The sequence below is a fragment of the Sebastes fasciatus genome, chromosome 9 (assembly GCF_043250625.1).
Source record: "Sebastes fasciatus isolate fSebFas1 chromosome 9, fSebFas1.pri, whole genome shotgun sequence".
NCBI lineage: Eukaryota > Metazoa > Chordata > Actinopteri > Perciformes > Sebastidae > Sebastes > Sebastes fasciatus.
This window is the reverse complement of record NC_133803.1, coordinates 10631536-10657383: the sequence shown is the minus strand read 5'-3', so window position 1 is coordinate 10657383 and position 25848 is coordinate 10631536. Positions and strand designations below refer to the sequence as shown.

Below are 25848 nucleotides of genomic sequence, written 5' to 3'. Positions count from 1 at the left end.
GGAAATACAAAGGGAAAATCATGCAGAAATAAAAAAATAAAAAAGCCATAAAATTGAAGCTTTAAATTTAAAAATAAATGTAAAATAAATACAAAAATAAATAAATAAATTTCATTATTAATAAAAAAAAATGAATGAAATGGAAAATTAAATAGAAGAGTAGATCGATGGAAATTAATACAAAGGTAGATAAATAAATAAGTAATTAAAAAAATTAAATACGTCACATTTAGTTAATTAATTTATGCCAACATTAATGTTGAATATATTTTTGGGTACATTTAATGGCATATTTATTCATTTTTTATTTTGGCAGGTTCCATCCTCCATACTAATGGCCATAATGTTTAATGTTGAAGCAATTGCAGCATAGCGCCATCTGCTGGAATGTCTGTTCATTTTCTGTGGTTCAATGTCATCAGAGTTGACGGAAATGAATGCTGTCCCCTTTTTTAGGTAATATGTTTCAGTTTAGTTTTAGTTTCTATTAAATTAGATAGTTTTTATTTAGTTTTAGTTTACTAACAATATTATCCACTGCTTATTTTGTTTTAGTTTACTATAATAACCCTGGTATGTACAGGAATATACAATGTACATGCAAATATACATAACAGACAGTAAGCTTTGGTGTTATTAAGTAAACTGGGGTTTCGAATCCAGTAGGAGAATTCTGCAAGTGATATGCAACATTTATAATTTTAAAAAATAAAGTTATTTCAGAGGTAATCTAATTTATGGACAGTATCCAAAATGGGGACACTATGCAGAGGTTTACCTCTCTAGAAATTTACAACCAAAGGGCAATCTCCTGCTTTCTGAGGAGAGTTCAAACCTTTATGTGTGTGAAATATCTTCAGTCCTTGTACTATTATTAGAGTGATTTCAATCAAAAGCGTGCAGAGCATTCATGTTACCTATATATGGTATATGGTTATACATGGTATAAAATATCTGCCTGTTTAGCAATTAACATCAACTTAATTTGACAACTTACCTTTTGCTTCTATCATGTTATAAAATATTGTAATAGCTAAACACTCTAACAGCTAATACACCGTATGATCAGTCTCCATGCTCCAGAAATTTTGCCTCGGCTTTTGAGCCATTAGGCTGAATAATTCAATCACATAAATGCCTCCGTTTCCAAGCTTTTAAAGCCATGCATGTTTTCTGTTTTTTTGCACTGCCAATTCCATTTCAATGTGAGAGCCAGCTGTAGCTCCAAGGGATGTTCTTTCAATTAGGTTAATTGCAACACCATGCCAGCATTTTCTACAATTAAAGCAATACAATGCAATAAAATGTAATTATTTCTACACTGAAAAGCAGCAGGTGACAGAATGTTCATCCTACGCTCATCCACTTCGATAATGAGTCCCGACACACATTCACCACTGCTTTTGTATTGAAATCTAAGCAACTAGGGGTATTGCATTTAGACTGCACGCTACAGGTAAAGACTAAGAGTCCTTCGTTAGCAACGAGAAAGGGAAAATAGGCATCATGAGAAATACTTACTGGTAGAAGTCAGCCTCTTTTACAGCCTCCTCGCACCTCTTGAGTGTTTTGGTGTGCTGGTTCTGGAGAGACTGCAGGTCTGCCATGGCCCTCATGCACTGACTTTTCAGACGCTCATAGTCATGACTGGCTTTGGAATTTGGCCTTAAGGAGAAAAGCAGCAAGGAATCAACACACCATCCAGCAGCAGCAGCCTCGTACTATAACGTGGCTAAATACAGTTCAGATAGGAGGATGTAAGAGACGGAGCTAACCTTCCCCTTGCATGAGAATTCATAAGATAGGAATGAAATGTTTGACTAGATGTAAACATTTTAAAAGTATGCACTGATGTAAGCAAAGCAGACTTCGTATCATCTGTTGCACATGAAACATCTGGTAAACTAGAGCACCTTAAAGAGACAGTTCGGGTGTTTTGAAGTGGGGTTATATGAGGTACTTATCCATAGTCAGTGTATTACCTACAGTAGATGACGGTCGGCACGCCTCCAGCATGGAGAAGCAGACAGGTGGTACCGCAGAGGAGCAAAGCAATGTAATGATTCCGTGCGGTAACTCCTGTCTGTTTCTCCAAACTGGGGGCGTGCCGACCGTCATCTACTGTAGGTAATACAATGACTAGGGATAAGTACCTCATACAACCCCACTCCAAAACACCCAAAACTACAGAAGATGATGGTTGGCACGGGAGCAAACCAATGAACTGCTGTGGACGGGGCCGGCAGCAAAACGTATTTTAGCCACCTAAAAAAAATCAAATATAAATTGAAGTGTTATATTTTCACCGGTTCATCTTGCAGCCCTTTCTGACGGGGAACTGAAGCCGTTGTATCCATCTATGCTCGCACCACCAGACGCCATTGAAATAAACTGTAATTTTACCTCGCAGAACACGGGGGTTGCTGGTCTACCGCTGCCTCGATCGGTTAGTTTGTTTGTGCTATTGTATGACTTTGGTGAATCCGAACTAACCAAGGTCACACAATAACACAAACAAACTAACCGATGGAGGCAGCGGTAGAACAGCAACACCTGTGTTCAGCAAAGCACAATTACTGTTTTTTTCCCAATGGAGTCTGGTTGCTTTGGTGAAAGCATCGATAACTGCTTTAATAGCTTACATAGACTGTATAGCTGTCAGACTGCAAGGTAAAGCGGTGAAAATATTGTAAATATAGTGTACACTTAAACTGATATTGATTTCTTTAGGTGGGCCTTTCTTTTAGGTGTCTTAAGTATGTTTTGCTGCTGCCCCCCGTCCACAGCAGTACATTGCTTTGCTCCCATGCGGTAACTCCTGTCTGCTTCTCCATGCTGGGGGGTGTGCCGACCGTCATCTACTGTAGGTAATACACTGACTATGGATAAGTACCTCATACAACCCCACTTCAAAACACCGGAACTATCCCTTTAAACTTAATTAAGCTCTCTCTCTCTCTCTCTCTCTCTCTCTCTCTCTCTCTCGCTCTCTCTCTCTCTCTCTCTGCAAGGTAGCGTCAACATTATTCAAGACAGCAGAGAATTAGTAGATGACAACATGGCAGCCAGAAGTAAGGACACTGTCACCACAGTGACTTTAACAATCTAGAGAGAGTAAACATGACCGGTCAAAAACGTTGCTGCTCTGACAGCAGTGAATCTCAGGTCAGAGTCAATAGTTGGATCGGATATATTTCATTTAGGGGGGAAAAAAAGCATCTATAATCACAGTAGGCTGATTCATAGGCATCAGCCAAATAAAAGTGTTACCAGAAGGATTAAAAAAACAAAAACAGTAACAACAACTTGGCAGGCAGGCCAGGATTTATTTTGCACCTGCAGTCGTCGAAGGTGGTCCCGGGCGATGCCAAGGCCAGACGCTTGCGGAGCTCATCCCTCTCCCTGGTCACCTGGCGGAGCTGGAACAATATGGTGTCCAGGTTGTCGCCGGATGGCCGGTTGTCATTGATGGCTGGGGGTGGGGAGGATGCTTCGCCATTAACGGGCGAACCTGCAACAGTGAGCACATAAACCAGAGGCTAGGAGTATTGATCGAAAACACGCTGGGAAAAAAGTTCCCCTGGCAATGCATATCATCATTCAGAAGGTGCATACTGTACATTAGCCCAAAGGGACACAGACACAACTTTAGCATTAGGAAGCAGCAGAGTTTTGTCCTGCCCAAACACTCAGGGCAGAAACTGCCTGTTATATAATCCGCTAGGGGGGTTCCGTGAGTTTGCTGTAAATTTGCAGAAAATTATTGGATTTACAAGACTACACCATCTGTAATCTCTGACACGAAAATGAAAGGCAGAAAGAGCAGATGGGATTTGGATTTGGTTTATGTACTGCATACTTTCTGTGTGGTTTAAACAAAGGTATCTGTATTCTTTGATTCAATTTAAGCACTTGTGTTTGGAAAGCCATGGCACCTTAAGTCTTTGTAAAGGAATAAAGTGAAATACTTCATTTAGAGTGGTTGTTTTCAAGGAGACTTAATTTTCTGTACTTTATAGCCTTATGTATCTATTGCAAGATCTGTTCTATTCTACCTGTCATGACTGAGATTAAAAAACACTTGATTGATTTTAACAGAATGACACTATAATAACAAGGGCTTTTTCTTCCACAGTGTGTCCTTGACACTTTGTCAAATAGACACATTCTGACAAACATTATACCTCATTAAGGAGTCATTTTCAGGATTGTTTTGTTTCATTGAAAAGAGCCCCCACGGCAGGAAATCGGAGGATTATGTCGATCCTTGGCCCAACATTTGGCCCTTTTTGGAGGTTTATGTAACACAGCTGAGTCACTTGGACCTTTGTCAAAACTAGGGAAAGGCCAGCGTGGTTTCCTTAAGGAAAGAGGAAGACACTGGGAGAGTGTTTTGGCCCCAATGTGGGATTTAAAGGAAAAAATAAACTTACAAAGCTCTGTAACCCAGCAGTAACCAGGAAGTACGCCAATATCGGCGTAAACAGCATTCCACAAGTCATGACGCAGCCATGCTGACTTTTCTTTTGCACTGTTGTGGTGTGTTTGGAGATGGTATAGATCCTGTCTGACCCGTAGATTGTATATAAAGATGGACGACGTGACAGCTCCCCAAAAGTGAAGCCATAGAACGTATATTGCTAAAAAGTGAAAGTCAATTGTTCATTCCATTGCAACAGCAGCGCCCAGCAGCAGAGCTACACCTCTGACGTTTTGGACTGAAAGCGACTGCTGAACGCCAGTAAAACGTCCGCCTACAAAGTGCCGTACAAAAGTAAAACAAAATTATTTATATTCTATTGTCATCATTTTAATGTCTCTACTGAAATGGTTGAACAATAACAAATATTATAAATATGCATACTATTATAACTATTTACTTACTTACTTATTTATTTATTAGACTTTTTTTGCCCGGCCGCTTCCCAGACGAGCATAAAGTGAGCGATGGACATAAATGGAAGTTAGAAAAATCCAGCACACAGATTTTGAGAGCAATCTCAAACTTTTTCATGTCAAGGACCTCCAAAATCTAGATGTCCAATAGACCACAGACCATGGATGTATAAGAGGTTGTGTCCTGCGTGTTAGTAAATAGCCTACAACTACATTAAATTCGGTTTATGTCATGCTACTAGCACTACTAGCTACTGGCCAATAGCTGGTTGTTTGGGAACAGAGACGTTAATACATCCACCACGGTACAGCCTTACAGCATACAGTCCATGGGTGTATTATAAGATAATAAAAGTGATGAATTAAAGCCAATATATCCATTATTACAGCCACATACAGTTAGCAGGAAGCTGGCAGAACCGGATATGTCATATGAACGTGCAGGGCGGTGCACTGCTGTGGGTCTGATGCACGTTCACTATGCCGAGGAAAATAACTCTGGATTCAGATATTAGTTCATTTTGCAACTTTTAGGATATAATCATTTAAATGTTCGTTTTACAGGTCATTTAAGTGTTCGTATTGGGAAGTTGATTTACCTGAAAAATGATCCTCTGATTTACAGACGTCTTTTTATACATTCATAGCTATGGACTCATTGGCGTTGTCATTCCAAAATGGCAGCAGCGCTACCACAGCGCCATCTAGCGGCTATTGTCAAAAATGCACCACAGTTTTGTCTCTTTGCTTCTATACTCTTTGATGAAGCCAAAACATCTGGATTGTCCCATGGTGGCTGGCTGCAGTATAGTTCATAACGCCCGCCTCCTCCATGTTAGCAGATGGGCCAAACTAAAAGGTCCAAGTACACGTCAAATACATTTTTCCCAAAAGGTGGTTTCTGTCATTTTAGGTAGTTCTTCTCATGCTGATGTGTTTGGCTTTAATTTGTTATTTAATGCTATAAAAAGTGGGTGAGACGTCATGATTGACAGCTGCTCTGAGGGAAGGAGTCACAAAGCTGTTACTTTAACTTTCCATAACCGTCACGAGTCTGTGTAATAGCAATGTGTCATAATCATAATTTGATGATAAATGTAGTTATAGAGATATTACGGTTAGTTGTTGTGTCTTTCTAGCCAAACAGCTACTGTGGTGCTAAAGTAGCAGCTAGGTTCATGCTAACAAGCTGTGGCCGTGCTTGGTTCGTGATTGGCTCGGGCAAGTGTGTGGGCGGGACCTCGATACCGCAGCTTCAGCCTCCTGATCACTACTGCGCAGACTCTGGCTCCAAATGACGTCAAAATCTCAAGACGGCGGCCCCCCGTATCCGGGATATTGTGGCTTCACTTTTGTACAGTGGGAGGAAGTGGAGACGCGCCGTCTGTCTTTATATACAGACTATTATCTAACCTGGCATGACACACACAGACATAACATGCATCTTATGTAGTTATACATACCAACACTACTGAGGGAGCTGCTGCTTTCTGAGTCGGAGGGCATAGTGGAGAGAACGCTGTATGTGGAACCTGCCAAGAGACAAAAAAGGCCAAGAGATACATTTAGATAGAAAGCACTGATAGATTGATTAACCAATTACACACCAGGCCTGAATTAATTGCATATGAATATTATACAGTCAGTTTCATATTCCCTGCACAGCTGTATGATAGATACGGTGCAGGGTTTATACTTGGAATAATAACTTCCACGCTCCTTCTTAGCGGCTCTATATTATCACTCCAGACCGCCGTCGTCATTAAACCTCCTTTCCCCTCACTGTGCACTCTGCCTTGCTTTGATGTATAGTCCCTGTATGTTTCTGCTACACAGGCAGAATGTCACGGCTGAAATGGGATTTTCTCTTTTTATGTCAAGCACAGAGAGAGAGAGCGGGAGAGAGAGACAGAGAGGAAAACGGTTCTCTATCTGAATAGCTGTACACGCTGTTAAGCTGGGGGATATTTCACACGGGCTACCACAATCCATAGGAGAGGCTATGCAGATCCCCATTATACTGCAGAGTCCCCTGCTCCAAAGGGCAACATAAACATGGGTGACAACACAGACAGAATTTTTTCTAAAGACACATATTAGACTTGTGCTTATTGCAGAAGGCCTCATCTATTGTATTGTACACTGAAAGCTCAATTTTCACCCATATTTTCCAAGAGGAGTAGGTGGGTATTACCCAGATTTTACATCCCCAACACTTGGTGTGTTAGCTGCTGCAATAAGACACAACAATGTACAGTAAATAAGGTCCTCTTGAAACCAGTGGGTTACTTCCGGGTCTGAAAAGTAAAGCCAATGCTGAAGTGACATAAACTTGCATTCTTTCTAATAGCCAGCAGGGGGCGACTGCTCTGGTTGCAAAAAGAAGTCTGATTGTATAGAAGTCTATGAGAAAATGAGCCTACTTCTCACTTGATTTATTACCTCAATCGCTAGTTTCAAGTCTTCTTCAATACAGCATGATGTTCATTTAGTAAATTATGGTCCCATTTAGAGTCAAATAGATCATAAAGCAGGGTATGCTTTAGGGCGGCTATTCTCAACCACTGGGCCGGGGCCCACTGGTGGGCCTCAGAGAGCCACCTAGTGGGCCGCGAAGGTGAGGCCAAATGGTTAGATTAACCGCTATTCTGTATTTCAGAGGTTGTAGCGGGCTCACTTTTAAAGCTAGAGTGAAGATACTGGCATCATATGAAACTAAAAAAACCTAATGAATCCATTGGTACCAACCATGTCATACTAGCTTGTTGGGAAGGAGGCTAAATAACGCTCCAAAATTACACTAAATTTTGGTGAGGAAAAACTGCCATGGCCATTTGACCTCTGACCTCAAAATATGTGAATGAAAATAATTTCTATGGGTACCCACAAGTCTCCCCTTTACAGACATATATGTCACAGATGCAGTGACACAAAATCAAGCAATTTTTGAAACCAGTAAAAGTGTGAGGTGAGGAAATATGACCCTGAATACTTTGGATTCATAATGGCAGGCAGTGATGGGTGAGGGTAAGCTGAATATTTATGTGGGTCATTACACCTGACAGTGGCATAACACATATTTATAGCCCAGTTTGTCATTTATTTGGGAAGGTGGTCCTTGGAAATTTTTTAACAATCGGAAGTGGGCCTCGAGTTACAAAAGGTTGAGAACCCCTGCTTTAGGGCGTGGCTACCTTGTGATTGACAGGACGCTACCGTAACGTTGTCCGGCCTGGGAGTTGTCTGCGTTTTCATCTTAGAACTTTAACCCTTTCACAGTTTGTTTTCAGTTCATGAAAGTTAATTATAACCTTTTTGGTCACCTGAAAAACAACATGGTGATGGCCATAAACCAAGATGGCGACGGCCAAAATGCCAAACTCGAGGCTTCAAAACGGCAGTCCACAAACCAATGGGTGACGCCACGGTGACTACATCCACCTCTTATATACAGTCTATGCTTGAGACCAGCACAGTTTAGGAAATGCTTCCAGTAATAAAAATTGAAAAGACAAATGGGAAGTGCTAGCACTGAGATTGGCTAACCCTAACCTGATTTTTACAGTTTTAGTTGTTTTTTTTAAATCAAATTTTTTAAAATACATATTAATACATTGCTGTAAATAATAATCATTCCCATTATTGATGCATCCGCTGATTATTTTCTTGATGAAACCATTAACAGTTTAGTCTCAGAAATGTTTAATCTTCAAATGTCTTGTTTTGTCTGGTTCAAACCCCGAAGCGATTTCATTCACAGCAATAAAAACAGCAAAAAAGCAAGAGCCAGAGAATTTTTTTGCATTTTTACTTGAAATATTACCAAAAAATATTATTAAAATTGGTGCTAATTCATTCACACACTGAAAAATAATAGTGAAATTTAAACTTGCATGAAAACAGCACAGTGAGGCACGGATAATACTGATCCAATGTGATAAATGCACACCAAACAGAGGGACAAAGTCTTCCTGTGTAAAGGCTTTAAGAGAGCAGGGGAATGGTAGCTGGCTTTGTCAGCAGCAGGCAATAGATTGACGCCAACTGTTCTAGATCTCCATCTCCGTCCTTGCCTCCCCACTGGGTTTAGCTACAACTCTGGCTCCAGCCCTCAATGTGTGACAAGGCCAAGCCTAATTAACTATGAGCTCTGTGCGACGAAGCCACTCCATCTTAGGCCCCGCAGACAGAGGAGAGGAGAGGGGGGCAAGAGGGGAAGCCAGGGGAAGGCACGGAGCAGAGGAGGACAGATGAAAGGAGATAGCCTAACTAAGTCGCAAAAGAGATAAGGAGGGAGGGTGTTTGAGAGACAAAGAGGGAGATACTGGGGGGGAAAAAAAGAGAAAGACGCTTCTAATCTGTTCTGACATTCCCCGATGCTCAACACTTTTACTCTGCGAAGGGCTCGGAGCAAACAGCTTTGATTTCATATTGTTCCATCAGACGCGAAGGAGAACCACTCTGGGGCTGCGCAGCATTAGTCTTCTACAATCAACGCCGCTATTGCAAAAGGGCTCATGCTCATTTCCATGGCTGCATTGAAAAGCAACAAATGACTCCTTGAACCCAGTATCTGACTGACGAGGTTTCACAGTCAAAGACGTGAGCCACCGAGAGGTATTATGCCATCTCAGCTGAAGGATTAAGGCTTTTTTTTTTTTCAGTAAAGCTCTGTGCCAGAAAAAAAAAAGCTGTAAAATGCAGCTTCTTGAATGTTGTATTTTGTGATTTTGGAAACCAAACACTCTGATAAATTAAAATGCCAGTAATCTCTACCACTGAGGACACTCGCCAATCAACAGAGAGCTATAACTCCCACAATTCTGGGACAATCCTCAGCATCTCACAATATGATTTGGTTACAAAGTAGGGCTGAAAGATTTAGAAAAATATCAAATTGCGATTATTTTGACTGATATTGCATTTGCGATATGATTTGCAATATTAGAGGGAAGGACCATTTCTATATAACCATTCTCATTTTCACTGAAAAACATATTAAAATGATTATGGTGTGATTTTTGTGCGAATCTGTAGCAAACAAAGACCTTCTCTTAAGTCTGTAGAATGTGATGTGTAGGCCAGGACATCTCTGCAGAGATGTCCTGGCCTATATTTAATTTAACCTCTTCCACTACTTGAGGGCGCTGAGGCCCTTGGCCATCTTTGATGTCTTTCAGAGGCTGTAGCAGGCTCAGCAGAGTGGAGCTACTGGTATCACTTGAAACTACAAACCCTAAGAAATCCATTGGTACCAACTACGTCATGCTAGCATGTCAAGAAGAACGCTAAATAATGCTCTGAAGTTAGGAAACATTTTGGCGAGGAAAAACTGGCTTGGCCGTTTTCAAATGGGTCCCTTGACCTCTGATCTCAAGATATGGGAATTAAAATTGGTTGTATGGGTACCCATGAGTCTCCCCTTTACACTTTATAATAACCCCATGCAGTTTGGGGCAAAAAAACATGACATTTTTGCATGCAGTAAATGTGTTATTTTTACCTATTCTAAAAATGGTGTATTTTAATCTCTCTGCATACTGGGGTCCCTGAACAGTCTTGGAATTAAGTCTAATTAAGTCTCCAGTTATACCCAATAAATTGAATATGCATGGAAAGCTGAGACTCTTTTGGATCCAATGAGCCCAATTGTATTCATGTGTGATGATGTTAGTAGCCATGTTTTGAAACTTGACCTCACTGTATAAAATGACCTGTGGTGACCTCTAGGATAATCACAGCCTCATGAAACTTTAAAACCACAAACTAGAGACCTAGAGCATTCAGAAGATGGATGGCTTTCCTAGCTAGATTGACAATAAGGGGGTTTCTGAGCAGTTTCCAGAACAGAAGCGCTCGCCAAGTCCTAATGTCAAAATGTTTTGAGACCAAATCACAGCATGGCTTTCCTCAAGGTCTTGATGTCTTAATGTGGTATTTTGGAATGATTTTCTTATCAATTCTCGAGTGGTAAAAAAATGGTTAAATTTAGCACCAAATCTGTGTAATAAATGGTATCAACCCAAAAATTGCTGCAACAACTAATGAGACATAATAGAGCATGGGAATGACCATCATATACTTCCATCATAATGTTCTAAGCCCTTATACACTTTCACGATCTATTTTAATTAATTTATTTTATTTCTGTTACATGACTAGAACTAGAAAATTGCAGGAGGTCATATTACTATTTCGATAAAATTTCGATTAATTGTGCAGCCTTAGCTGTGAGGACAAATATATGCACCATAATTCCCACATTTAGATGAGTGTCATGGGCTGATTAGTTAACCCCGTAAGCGCACCAATGAATGCAGTATGGATTGGCGGTCTATAGATTGGCGGTCGATGGGTCAGCGGCATTAGCCTCTTCCAACAGGCTTTTAATCATCGATAGCAATTAGCACCAGCCGCAGCCAGTGAGGCTGATCATTTGTAAAAAGGTTCGCTGCATCAATAAAGCAGGCATCCATTAGGGGTAGCATAGATCTGATCATCTACAAGCGGGAGAATCCCACACTTGTCTCTGCCAAAAATACAGTCAGACCTGAGAAATCGTTCATTCACGTTCAATTCTAACAGATAGCTACATCATGACAGATGTCATGAGGAGCCATTAGGTGCGGAGCGAGCAGCTGATACGGACTTCCATCAGGAGATGCCCTCTGAAAAGAGGTGAGAAATATTCCAGTGGAGGACCTGAGGCAGGCAACAGTAACAAAGGCCTGTCGCTGTGATCTAAATAGGTCAGGGGAGTACTCGCCCTACCTAAGGGGTTCCACTTCCCCCACTCTCCACTCTGCTTTCCCTCCCAATCATGCGATGTGCTCAGCAACCAACAGTTGCTTCAGACAACCAGATTATGTTCTCCGGCACATAATGCAAGATGACACGCGTTGCCATGGTGAAGCTGGATGAGAGGAATAGTAAATTCTGCGGCGTGGTGAAAAAGAAGAGCACGGGAGTTGGGAAAGGCTGGTGGAGGAGAGTCTTATCAAAGAAAGATGCAAAGCCTGGCTTCCACCGTCGGGTGAGACTGAATTATTCATCGGTTCCAGAAAATTCTCTTATCTGACAATGAGAGCGTTTCCCAAAACATGAAACACGTACAATTATCATCGCGATTGGTCTGCTTTAAAATCCCTTTAGCGGAACGATGTCGACGAGCCTCGAGACTATGGATTCGAAGCAGCGGAGGCATCTGTTCTGTTCCCAAGAACACCAAAGACACAATTTTCAGGGCCACTTGGTAAAAGAGCAGCATTAGCGTTCCAAAAATAATACTGTGTGCTATTCTTTATTAGCCGCTGTCAGCTCCTCTCACTGTCAAGTGAGCAAAAAAAAAAAAAAAAGAAGAAGTCACAGAGCAAGAGGCGAGCCTAAGTAGCCCTTGTGGTCTTTTCTCCTTTTGTGTCCTCGGCTTCACAGCCATTAAAACCACAGAAGCGCAAATAATAGCAACACTAATAATATGGTTGAAAACTACCCACTCATTTTACAGTGTGCTTAAGTGAAGCTGAGGGATGTGTCAGCATTAAGCCGGAGAGCAGAAAGCATCTCTTTTATGTCGGCATCTCAGACCTCTAAATGCTGGTCCGTGGTTCTGCCTAACAGTATGGAGGATGTAGTTTGAGTTAGCGATGCACACATCCCACCTTCTCTGTCTCAATACCTAAAACTCAGGATGTTCACACATACTGGAGAGGTGACAGGGAATGTGGGAAGAGAGAAAACAATGTCATGCAACAAAAGGTCCCCAGCTGGAATAGAACCAGGGACGGTATGATCACAGCATACGGCATTGTAGGGGAGGAAGAAGAATCCTGATCCTTTACTTAAAAGGATAGTTCGGGTGTTTTGGAGTGGGGTGGTATGAGGTACTTCTCCATAGTCAGTGTATTACCTACAGTAGATGACGGTCGGCACGCCCCCAGTTTGGAGAAGCAGACAGGAGTTACCGCGCGAAACCAGAGCAATTGTACTGCTGTGGACAGGCTGGCAGCAAAACGTATTTTAGCCACCTAAAAAAATCAGTATCAGTTCAAGTGTACACTATATTTAGAATATTTGCACCACTTTACCTTTCCATCAGACAGCCCTTTCTGACAGGGAACCGAAGCTGTTGTATCCATCTATGCTTTTGCCAAAGCAACCAGACTCCATTGAAAAAACCTGTAATTTGACCTCGCAGAACACAGGGGTTGCTGGTCTATGGCTGCCTCATTTGGTTAGTTTGTTTGTGTTATTGTGTGACTTTCGTGAGTCCGAACTAATCAACATAGCATAGATAACAGCTTTAGTTCCCCTCTGAAATACAGACTTTATAGCTGTCTGATAAAAATATATATATATTCTACATAGAGCGTATACTAACTAATATTGATTTTTTTTTTCGGTGGGACTTTCTTTTAGATGGCTAGAATATGTTTTGCTGCCGGCCCCGTCCACGGCAGTACATTGCTTTGATCCCGTGTCGGTACTCCTGTCTTTCTCCACGCTGGGGGCATGCCGACTGTCATCTACAGTAGGTAATACACTGAAACTACACAAATACCCAAACTCTCCCTTTAAGTAAAAGGTATCGACACCACAATGTAAAAATACGCCATTACAAGTAAAAGTTTTGCATTCAAAAGTAAATGTACAGAAGTATTGGCAACATAATGTACTTGAAGCAGATTTTTAGATTACTATCACTGATGCATTAACATGAAAGCAGTACTTTGATGTCGTAGCTGGTCAAGGTGGAGCTGATTTTAACTTCTTTATATACGATCCGGTAGCTTAATCATTAACAATGCATCATATTCCATAAACTTGTATATATTTTGTATGCATGTAAAATTATGATCTGAAAAGTAACTATAGCTGTGAAATAAAGTTAATGCATCTGCAAATCTGCAAAGAAACACAACATAAATCCCAGATTCCCTCCCTGTAATCTGGGACTTCCAGTAAGCCTTGTTGTAGTGGGTCGAACTTCTGGGGAGGCAATGACACCACAGGCCAAGATTCTGGGCGATGCGCCATGGAGCGTTGCTGCCGGGGTAAAGGATTGATCATCTGAGTTAAGGAGTCTACGCTACGCATAAACATGAAGACATCTAACATGATGACTCCATGAGGCAGGATTACTCCACCGCACGCACGTCTCCTGACTCACAGCGACGTGTTCATCTAGGCCTATGGTCAAACCCACCCACCTTTTTCACTCATAGGGACCAAGTCTGCCCTGTGGCGTGTCTCAAAATAACAAGCTGTTATACTGTTGATTGAGATGCAGACGCAGCCTTATAGTCATTTAGGATGTGTAAACACTCTGGGACATGAGGTGAAAAACAAGCAGATGTGTAGAAGAAGACCTTTCAGCCCAGCGAACCTGTCGGAACTGCTGAGCAGCACCAAAGTCCAAAAAAGCCCCTGAGTGCCATCCAGCCCGGCCTATTATCAGCACGCTTTAATGGGTTTTCTCCCTGCCAAATAGCCCTACCTCAGCATAAATGAGACATCATTTTGTTTTTTGAACAGCTTGCCTGTGCCAAGGGTTGGGTCAAAAACTAAAAAGGTGAAAGATGTGTGCAACATGTCCTCCAAATGCTCTGATGCTTACTGCAGCTATAGTACAAATATGAGCCAAAAAGCCCGCCTGGGTGGAATAAACCCACTGCTGGAATTTGGGCAATCTTTGTGACATTCCTGTCATGTTTGATCACAGAGGAGGTTATCTCTGATTCAGACAACATTTTTATACTTGTGTTGAGATAATTCAGTGATTAAACTGCACTATGTATTTTTTTAAAAAGGTCACCAAGAGAAGGGAATCTAGTGTAGTGGAAAAGAGCACATAATCATAAGTCAGAGCTAACACTGCAGATATGACGGATCAGTCCTTTTCTATTGTATTTACAATTATGGGCAACAAAACATGTGTTGCACTGTTGTCGCAGCTGTGTAAAGCACATGATGGTAAAGCTTGGTGATACATCTGAAGATCTGATTCACATTCTAGCTCTTCCGTGCAGGTAAATGATTGTACGTATTTTTAATGAAGTATGTGCACCATCAGAAAGGCCCTCTTGGGATTAATGTTTTCTTCATATTCCTGACAAGCAAATCACCCAGATGCTCCAACCGAGGAGACAGGAACCAATCATCTAGTCTGTCTCATTTGGGATTTGGCTCCCACTCATGCCAATATAAATAAAAAATATATACGCACTATTTGTCCTTCAAGGCATTATGGTTAAAAAAAAAAAATACTATCTTGGCTTATTTGTCATATCATTTAACCTCAAAATAATCTTCTCTGTGACCTTTGTCGTGTGACACCTCTTGTTCTTGTTTCTTATCTATAAAAAGTGGAGGTACTAAATAGGCCTGTCATGATATTTACGTTATCGATTTATCGTAACGTATATGGACATGACCTCGATCATTTTAACATTATCGACTTATCGTATGATATATGGACACGTTTTTGTTAACAGAGCCCAGGAGTCCATTTTATTTACTGTTTTGGTTGTGTGGTTTTATTTTATTTATGTTTTATTTATTTAGAATATTTTTAATATTTTTGAATATTGAATATTCTTAAGAATTAAAAGTGAATTGCTCTTTGAAAGGCTTCACTTGCATTATTATGCTATTATATTATCATTATATCAGTGGCAATAAAATGGTCTTAAAATGACAATAATATCGTTTATCGCAATTATTCCTGGGACAATATATCGTCCAACAAAAGTAGTTACCGTGACAGGCCTAGTACCACAATGCAACAATCGTCAGCATCACTGTCATTTGTTGGTGATTACAGGTAAAAATTTGACCTGGCGTCAGGTGCCAGATATTTGGAGGACAAATGACTGCAGGTGTAGACAGGACAGATAAAGAGGTGGAGAATTAAACAGATGGTGAGACGAGGCAAGCGGAGAGCAGCAGAGAAAGCTAGGACACCATGATGGGAGGAGAGGAGAGGAGGGATAAACAGAAAAGACAGCAGAACAAAGCCTAATACAGCAACTACAACAACAAAAAGGCCTGGTAGAGGTGGGGGGTGGTAAGACAAGGAGAAGAGCTGTTTATTTCCATGACTTCATAGCACTGGTAAACATTTAGATGCTGGCATTTCCCTCTACCTTGTGGGGTAATTAGAAAGTGGAGGAACATGTGTAAAATGGTAATGAAGTCCTGTTCCACAGTACAGCCTCCTGGCTGTGGCTCGCTATATTCAGAGTGTGGATAAACCTGCCATCAGATATTAGTGCTGAAGTGGAAAAATGTACAAACTTTACACTAAAAAGATGCTGTGTTAGAGAACAACAGAATTACGTTGGAACAATAACAACAATGACCCAGTGAACGTACTGAGGTCATCCTCTTGTTAGCCTGCATCTCGGGCTTTGATTAGATGGATTTATTGAGCAACATTTCTGATTAAAGCGCTATACCATTACCACCACTAATTACAACTAAGGCCGCAACTGATGTATCCATCATTAGGCCGAAATCATTCACTCATCACTACTCCCTACCGAGTGAGCTCATCGGCAAAATGAAAAAACACTTTCGGACACTACTCATTAATCACGCAGTTAATTACGTCATTGCCGACGCACAAGTTAAAACGTGCCAGATCAGCGTCTGCTTGTAGACCATCCATAACAATGTATTTTTGTGTGTGATAAATACATATGCAAGCTATTTTGTTGAATTGTCTCTTCGCTAGCCCTTCATATCTGCATAGGGAGCGGGTCCTCTTCATGGAATCCGCCATGTTGCGCAGCCGTGTTTCTACTGTAGCCCAGAATGGACAAACCAAACACTGGCTATTTCACGTTTTACGTCATCTGAAGGCCACCGTAGTTCTCTGACATGCTTGTGAAACTTCGGTAACGTGAGCCACAGAGTGCAAAACCGTGTTACCGCCAGCCGCCGTCTGACTTCCGTTGCTCCTAAAAGTAGTGTTATTATGGTAAGGATGACCTCTGAGTGAGGCGAACAGCGCTTCTACGGTTTGGCACTCTGCGGCTCACGTTACCGCAGTCTTGGAAAGGGAGGAGTGAGCGCAGGGGTATTCAGTTGGTTGCAATCTGCAACCACACCACTGGATGTCGCCAAATTCTACACACTGTACCTTTAACTTAATTTTACTGTCGATCGTCTACTTGTTTAAATTGACTCATCGTTCCTGCGCTAAACTCAACAGCACACTATCGGATTACTTAAAATCACAAGATAACTTGGTGGCCCATTTCAACTGAAGCCTGCATTGCTGCTGGCTGTACAGAGACACTACTACAACATAATGAAACTTACACCGATAACTCATATAAAATCTACTCAAAGATCTACTCAAAAGCACCTTAGCAGAAACAGCGAGAAGGGAATAAAGTCAGACTAGATGTACAAAGAATGGTGAGGGGAAAGAGAGTGGGGCGATGAGGTGAGTGACAGTGTACGTCACTGGGTGACAGACATTGACAGAGAGAGAAAGAGAGAGAGAGAGAGAGAGAGAGAGAGAGAGAGAGAGAGAGAGAGAGAGAGAGAGAGAGAGAGAGTGAGGCCAGGTTCAGCCCATGGGAGATATTTAAAAGCAGCGGACGTGACAAGAGCGTCGAGGTCATAACTCATTCTGTCTGTCCACTGTGGTTTATAGAGTGGGACAGAAACTGGTTGACAGAGAGGAGAGCACCCCCCACCTCCCCTTCACCAACACACACACATTGGCTTATGTCCTAGGCTGCTGTACACAGAGCAAGCTGCTGACTGGGCACTTTGGGCCTGCTCAACTTCTCAACAAAAGGCCTGTTGTCTCCCTCTCTCTTGCTCCCTCTTTCTATCACCCTCCTCTGTCTGTCTCTATCTGGCGTGTCCCACTGTTTAAGTGTGCGGAGAAACGAAACCACTCAGCGGAGGGAAAGAAATATAATGAGTCAAAGAAAAAGAACGTTAAAAAGGGGATGGACGGTGAGTCAGAGGAAAAAAGACAAAAGCATGGGATCAAGAAACCGAGACAGACCATGATAAAATAAAGCCAAACAGACGGCAGAAGAAGAAGAAGAGGATTGTGGACGCTGCATCCTGTCAGAAAGAATTGTGTTGCCCTCCACTCGGAGTGACTTTAAATCCCTGTAACATGCCCTTGAATCTGGGGATGTGCAGGTACATCTCTTCTACTACTCTATTCCTTCAGGTAGAATATTGTCCATGCAGCGCAAGGGGGATGAACGCACAATCCGAGGCATGAAATCTATGGAGAGACAGAACCTGACAAAATCAAAAATAAATAAATAAATGAATGACTGTTAGAAATAAATGTAGGCATTATTTCGTTGATTAAATGTGACATACATTGATATTTCTGTTTTGCTTCTTTATTTATTTACCCTTGGTCTTGCATTCTCAGACGAGTACAGGTGTGCAGATCAGAGAAAAGAATACAGAAATAACAGAAGGTTTAGGGAAATAAATAGGGGTGAAATATAAAAGGGAAAAGCATGCAGAAATATAAAGATAAAATAAAATAAAACAAAAACATAAAATGTAATAATGAATACATAAATAAATTAAACTAAATAAAAAATAAATGCAAAAATAAAATATATGTCATAGTTAATTAAAAATAAATAAATAGAGGGGGAAATTAAGAGTAAACAGACAGGAGAATTAATACAAAAGTAAATAAATAAAGAAGCAAATTAAAAACAAATATCAATTTATGTCACATTTTATTAATTAATGAATGCCTCAATCTATTTTTAATATCATTTTTGGTACAATTATTTAGGCAGGTTCCGTCCTCCATAGCAATCGGCTTAATTGCAGCCTCTTGGATTTATGAAAATTAACTCAATCGGTTTGAGAAAACAGAACTGTGCTCTGCAACATCACTTCAGTCATACTCACTATCCTGACTGAATGATATTCCTATGCAATTCAATCACAGTTTGTTCTAAAAAAGAGTGAACCAGTCGCACACTGCTGCACAAAACAGGCTACATAATGAATGATTTGTTTGCATGTTCTCTACAGCAAACGTGTTGGAGTTTGCCAGCAAAACACTAATAATTTACAGAGCTTCAGCTTTCAACAATTGAGCATCTGTAGACTTTTCCTTTGGGGTGAGCCGAGGATGTTTCTTTTAGAAAAGTTTGGATGATTTCATAACATGTGCGTGTTTGGGAGGCTCAGCTGGCAAAAGGAGGCGCATCTGAGAACAAGAGCAGGCAGGCGGCATTAGTAGAGGATGAGTAGAGAGCAGGTTGCTATCAGCGAGACTCATATCTCGTAACTCATCAACACTCATATCCCCGCTCTTCACACACACACACACACACAAGATGTTCGCAGACACACTCCGGGAGGCTCCGAAGAAGAGTTTATCTCTGAGCTGTGCATCTACCAGCCTCTTTGCTTGCCTGGAGGTACTCTGTGAGTGGCTTGTTTTCGCTCTCTCACAAGTGTGGTTAAAAACGCGGTAATCGCATCAGCCGAATCACTACACTAAAAGATAATAAAAAAAAAAGCACACACACAACACTTCAGTCGAAACAGAAGCAGCCAAGAGCGTGGCGGCGGGTAATACAGAGGACTGTGTGGAGGCATGATAAAGCGTGTCACACAGAGAGAGGAGAGCAGGCGCCTAATCCTCTGTTGAATAACCACAGGCTGACTAGCCAAACCCACTACTGGTACTCACACTCTCTCCTCTTGTACAGGGCAGGTCAACTCAACTCTTGAGGCCCGGACAGTGCTACGGTTTATAAAAAAGGTGTGTGAAGAAAAGCCCAAATCCACATTGTCAAGCCCAGCTAAAGTCCTGCTGCTCACAGGTAAACAACTGGCAGAGTATTTCAGGGTTGAGTGTTATTCTGCAGCAGCAACACTCAATACAAGGAAGTAATAAAGCTTAAGGAAGCATTAGCGATCCAGTCAGCAGAGCAGCAAGACTCCCAACTCAGCATTACCTGCTCAGGACTGCTTGATAGTGGTTGACACGCTGAAACTTGGCAGCTGTAAGCTATAGATCACACTGTTTTTAAAAACCCAGACACACGTCTGTTTGAACAGCCGATTAGACTGTTGTCAGGCTAATAAATAAGCATTATCAATCGCTATAAGCCCCATAGATGTGGGTCAATAGGGGCCTACTGTGCCTACTAGTAGGTTTTATCATCTATTCACATAGTAGAACATCGAAAGAAGGTATAAAAGAACACGACAGCGACCTCTAGCGACCGTAGTAATTATGACGGGAGCGGAAGCGGAAGTCAGGCGCTGTAGTATAGACAGCGTGAAACTCCATAATAGGTGGAGGTCGGGGACGATGGATGGGACACAGGAGACCAGAGTTAGCATCACGTGTGAAACCAACAATGTGTAGTTGTCTTTGTGTTCGTAGTTATTTGAACCCAAAATACAATGTTTTCCCCTAAATTCAACTTTTTTTTTTTTTAACACCTAAAGAAGTTGTAGTTTTGTTGTAAATGGCCTTGCAGTTATATAGCGCTTTTCTAGTCTACCGACCACCCAAAACGCTTCACACACACATTCATACACTAATGGCAGAGGCTTCAGGAGCAATTTGGGATTCAAAGACACTTCAACATGTGACCGGAGGAGCTGCGGATCGAACCGCCGACCTTCTAATGGGTGGACGACCTGATCTACCTCTGAGCCACAGTCGCCCAGGTTGTCTAAACCTAATTGTTGTTTTTTTGCCTAAACCTAAAGAAGTTGTATTTCTATTGCTTAAACCTAAAGAAGTGAAGTTGTAGTTTTGTTGCCTAAACCTAAATACATTGCAGTTTTATTGCCTAAACTTAAAGACGTTGTAGTTTTATTGCCTAAACCTAAAGAAGTTGTATTTCTATTGCCTAAACCTAAAGAAGTGAAGTTGTAGTTTTGTTGCCTAAACCTAAAGACGTTGTAGTTTTATTGCCTAAACCTAATTGTTTCAAGTGCTTTGAAATAAAGCTTCACCTATATGTAAAAATGATCTGCAAGACAGCCCAAATGGTTGTTTTACATGTGAAATATGTCAAAGAGAAACAATACTGTGCATCTCCTCCTCCTCCCTTTTGGATCTCAAGACACATCCTGCATTCAGGCCCTCAGGGCACGACACTGGTTGCAAGTACGCCACCGGCTTCAGTCAGTCACACAAAGCAAAAACAGGCAAAACTAGACATGGCTTTTACACTTGGTTGCCTTTTGTCTCTGTGCGGCAGCAACAACAACAACAACAACCAAAACCGCTGAAGGAGACGCAGTTGCTGTGAGGACAAATCAAATGACTACAATGAATAAATTGTAATTAAAAATGTAGCATTAATCCTGCAGTAGGCAGAATATTTTTGGCATCATTGGGCAAAAATTCCATAATGAGCTTTCAGCATATTGTATTTCAAGTGCTCTGAGAGAAAACTAAACTTCTGCACCTCCTCATGGCTGATTTCAGGCTTTAAAAAAATCGAGCCCGTGAGGGGAGACTTTGGCCAATCACAGGTCCTATTGGCTGTTCATTCAACGGAGCAGCTGTCAATCACTTGCAGACGCCGATCAAACGGTCAAACTAGGCAGCGCTGATCAAATATGAATTCATATTCTGTTACTGTAATACCTATTTCTCGCCTCAAATGTATTCAGAAACATCTTGCAGTGTACTGTTTAGCTGTAAAATGACAAAGTTTGCTCCGGCTTCCTCAACTGATCTCAACATGGCGGCCTGGTCACAAACTTTCTCACAAATTCTCGGCTCTGACTGGTTGTTTTCCTCCGGTCTGTGAAATCTTGCAGATGCCATTAGCAGCACCGGAGGACACAGAGGCACATGATTTGTTTCAGATTACCTGTCCATTTTATAAAAATAACTATTGTTAACGTGGTCCTCTCTCCAAATGAGAAGGTGCACTGATCTAAACCGTGCTTTAGGTTACTTAGCGCGCATGCACTGGCAGGCTGCACGCACACACCCATGTACAGGTCGATATGGACCAACACGTCAGTGGCACAGCCGTTGTCATGGAAACAAGTCGGGCTACCTAATGTACCATAACCATATCATGCCACTGGTAACAAATTGGAGTTAGTGTTGGATAGCAATGAATTGATCTTGCACAAAGACAACATTTACCATACCTGGCCAAACCAAACCTAAACCGTGGATATGTAATATAATCTATGTATTGCAGTGACTGGGAGAGAGCCTTTTAACCGAAGAAGTCCTTGGCTGAATTAACTACAAGCTGCAGGCCATATAGTGTATATTTAGTTTAAAGATACAGGCTAGTGCATTATGTTTTGAAGGCTACATTCCCCTACATGTGTTGCAAGGACCACTGTTGCCTGGGGTGGATTAATGCACAGGCTGGCCTATAGGCTGCAGCCCAGATTGGCCAGATTATTTACTAATTTAAATGTAATTCAGAGAAGGAAAAAGAAAACCTTTACCCCTATCGGCCCATGAGAAACATTAATTACTGATTGGGTAGATCAGCTGAATTTATGAACCTGGCCCCATGATGTGACCTGGTTCATAAGGTCAATTTGGTTTTCAAATAATACGTCACTACTGGACAGAAACACGGTAAAAATGAAAATATGATCACGGAGCACAAAAAGCACAACGGCTGAAAGAACACCATGATCTACTAAAGAAATCCCTAAATTGACTACATATTTAAAAGGTATAGATTGAAACATGAAAACATGATCTCACTTTTTTACAATATGGGACCTTTAAAGCATGATGAGTAGGGGGGGTGGTGGGGGGGGGGGGCATACAAAGAGTATAGCCCAGGGGCCCCTTACCACCTTTAATCCGCCACTGACTGTTGCTTGCCCTTAATGCAACCTTCAAAAGAACCTTTATTACCATTTTATACAGATGTCTGGTTAATAATAATAAGCTCCAAGCCTTGCTGTTGTGCATCTATATCCAGTCCTCTTGCAGCAGTAGGGCTGAGTGAGGGGGGCATACAAAAAGAGTAGCCCAGGGGCCCCTTACCACCTTTAATCCACCACTGACTGTTGCTTGCCCTTAATGCAACCTTCACATGAACCTTTATTACCATTTTATACAGATGTTTGATTAATAATAATAAGCTCCAAGCCTTGCTGTTGTGCATCTATATCCAGTCCTCTTGCAGCAGACCACCCAGAGACTGTGTAGCTATGCTCACGGTTTAAGAGAGCTATATGCTGTGGCTTGCAGATTCAAGTGAAAGCCTGGGTTGAGAGTATGATGTGACCTGGTTCATAAGGTCAATTTGGTTTTCAAATAATATGTCACTACTGGACAGAAACATGGTAAAATGAAAATATGATCAGGGAAACGGCTGAAAGAACACCATGATCTACTAAAGAGATCCCTAAATTGACTACACATTTAAAAAGGTATATATTGAAGGCTGTCTCAATGTGTGTGTGTGTGTGTGCCAATGCTCACCGAGAGTGTATGTGTGGGCCGAGTAATATTCCGAGCATGCTTTTACACACTAAATGACTTTTTTCTGGTAATGCATGATGAGTAGGGGTGGTGGTGGTGGGGGGGCCATACAAAGAGTATAGCCCAGGGGCCCCTTACCACCTTTAATCCGCCACTGACTGTTGCTTGCCCTTAATGCAACCTTCAAAAGAACCTTTATTACCATTTTATACAGATGTCTGGTTAATAATAATAAGCTCCAAGCCTTGCTGTTGTGCAGCTATATCCAGTCCTCTTGCAGCAGTAGGGTTGAGTGAGGGGGGCATACAAAAAGAGTAGCCCAGGGGCCCCTTACCACCTTTAATACGCCACTGACTGTTGCTTGCCCTTAATGCAACCTTCACATGAACCTTTATTACCATTTTATACAGATGTTTGGTTCATAATAAGCTCCAAGCCTTGCTGTTGTGCAGCAGTCCTCTTGCAGCAGACCACCCAGAGACTGTAGCTATACTCCCGGTTTAAGAGCTATATGCTGTGGGCTGCAGATTCAAGGTAAAGCCTGGTTGTTAGAGTATAGTGTGTGTTTTTCTCTCTTACCGGTGGAGTGGTCCACGGGTCCCCCTCCGTTGTTGCTGAACAGAGCAGTGTACAGGTCAGGGTAAGCCTTCTCCAGGGCCACACACAGGTCGAGGAAATGGTCGCTCTCCTTGTTCACCAGCATCTTCAGAAGGTGGTCCACTTTCTCGGCGCTGGACGAGCAGTTCTGGTCCAGCTCGAACCGGTCCAGCTGGCTCAAGGTGCCGGAGACTACCAGCAGCTCTATGACCCGGTCCGCGTCTGTGATGGACTCCAGTAAGTTCTGGTGGCACTGGTCGAGCAACTCTTTGTGCTTTGGCTCCATGGTTACCTCTGCGTGCTGGTAGTTCCGTATATAGCTTCACAGCTAACCAATGTTATATCCTGCAGGAGTCAAAGTACCGAGCGACTAGTGGACTTAACTCCGGATACATCAGGTTGCACGGGAGATCAATGTTTAGAGCATATTGGGAAAAGGCACAAGGAGCCATATTTGTTGCCCAGGGCTGTTGACTGCACTAAACAGCGATACATTTGTTTCCATCGTGTTTCAGGGCGTTTTGATCTTCCTCTCAGAGCACGCTGTAGTTGAACACATCCTCCTCTCTGTTGTGGAGCATTCAAGGCGCCCTTTGACGACCCGACTGCGGGGAAAAACTCACGTTAACTCCCGCTGATGATCCTCCACAGTTACACTGTATTATCCTCCGCCATGTCTGAGCAACTCAGCAGCTGCTGCTGCCTCGCTGTCAATCAACGGGCCGTTCAATGACCATATAAGGAGAAAAGGGGGCGGGGTTTGAGTAAAACACACCTATTTCATCAATGGGCGTAGAGACGCGTCACATCACACCGTGCGTAGTAGACGTCGAAAAATCCCAGGAGGAGAAAAAAAAAATGAGAATGGAGAGAATTTGCCTGAAAATGGAGATATATTCAAAATAAAAATTAAAAACAATAAAAATGTTTTTGTTGTCTGCAGTGGTGGAATGCAATTACACATTGACTCTAGTATTGTACTAATTAAAGCAGCAGTAGGCGAGATTGGAGCAAATATGATTAAAAAAAAGTTATTTTTATAAAACGGTCACTATATCCTGACAGTATGAGACAGTTCATCTGAAAAAAGGTCATGTGCCTCTGTGTCCTCCGGTGCTCCTAATGGAGTCTGCAAGACGGGAAGAAGACAACCTATCAGAGCCGAGCTAGAGCCTTGCCGTCTCTGAGCAGCTGTCAATCACTTGGAAACTCCGGTCAAACTAGGCAGCGCTGATATGAATCAATATTCTGTTACTGTAATACCTATTTCTCGCCTCAAATGTCTTCAGAAACATCTTGTAGTGTACTGTTTAGCTGTAAAATGAGAAAGTTTGTGACCCGGCAGCCATGTTGAGATCAGTTGAGGAAATACCAAGCACCTCCCACCAGCAGGAGCACAGCCAATAGGAACGCTCTCTCTGTGAAATGACCTTTGATTGGCCAAAGTCTCCCGTCACGGCCAGATTTTTTAAAGCCTGAAAACAGAGTCATGATGAGGTGCAGAAGTCTAGTTTTCTCTCAGAACACTTGAATTACAATATGCTGAAAGATTATTATGGATTTTTTGCCCAATGATACTAAAAACATTAAACTTTTTTTTTTTTTACCTGTAATGGCATATTTATGTATTGCAGTATTCCAGGATCTGAATACTTCTTCCACTGGTTAACTATGGAGGATGGAATCTGCTAAAATAAATAAATAATAAATAAATACATATGTATGACATTAAATGTACCAAAATAATATAAAAAATAAATGTAGGCATTAATTAATAAAATGTGACATAAATGTATATTTCAGTTTTAATTTGCTTCTTTATTATTATTATTTTTTACCTTTGTATTAATTCCCCTATCCATCTACTTTTCAATTTCATTTTCCCCTTTATTTAGTTATTT

The 25848-nt window shown here is 41.7% G+C and overlaps 1 protein-coding gene and 1 long non-coding RNA gene across 7 annotated transcripts in view; one reads left to right on the top strand and one right to left on the bottom strand.

Annotated features, from left to right (window-relative positions):
* Window positions 1-24663, bottom strand: part of dlg5a (discs, large homolog 5a (Drosophila)) — a 59985-nt gene extending 35322 nt beyond the window's left edge. For 5 of the 6 annotated variants that reach the window (XM_074645973.1, XM_074645975.1, XM_074645976.1 and 2 more), the window contains exons 1-4: window positions 23930-24663; window positions 6360-6428; window positions 3337-3511; window positions 1522-1665 (exon numbers count right to left, since the gene is read on the bottom strand). In XM_074645973.1, coding sequence (XP_074502074.1) covers window positions 1522-1665; window positions 3337-3511; window positions 6360-6428; window positions 23930-24233 — 692 coding nt within the window. In that variant the 5' untranslated portion in view covers window positions 24234-24663. The remainder of the gene's footprint in view (window positions 1-1521; window positions 1666-3336; window positions 3512-6359; window positions 6429-23929) is intronic. The other variant, XM_074645978.1, reaches the window with a different exon arrangement.
* Window positions 1-25848, top strand: part of LOC141773870 (uncharacterized) — a 143462-nt gene that overhangs the window by 34088 nt on the left and 83526 nt on the right. The window contains exon 2 of the long non-coding RNA XR_012595196.1: window positions 20804-20854. This is a non-coding gene — a long non-coding RNA (uncharacterized LOC141773870). The remainder of the gene's footprint in view (window positions 1-20803; window positions 20855-25848) is intronic.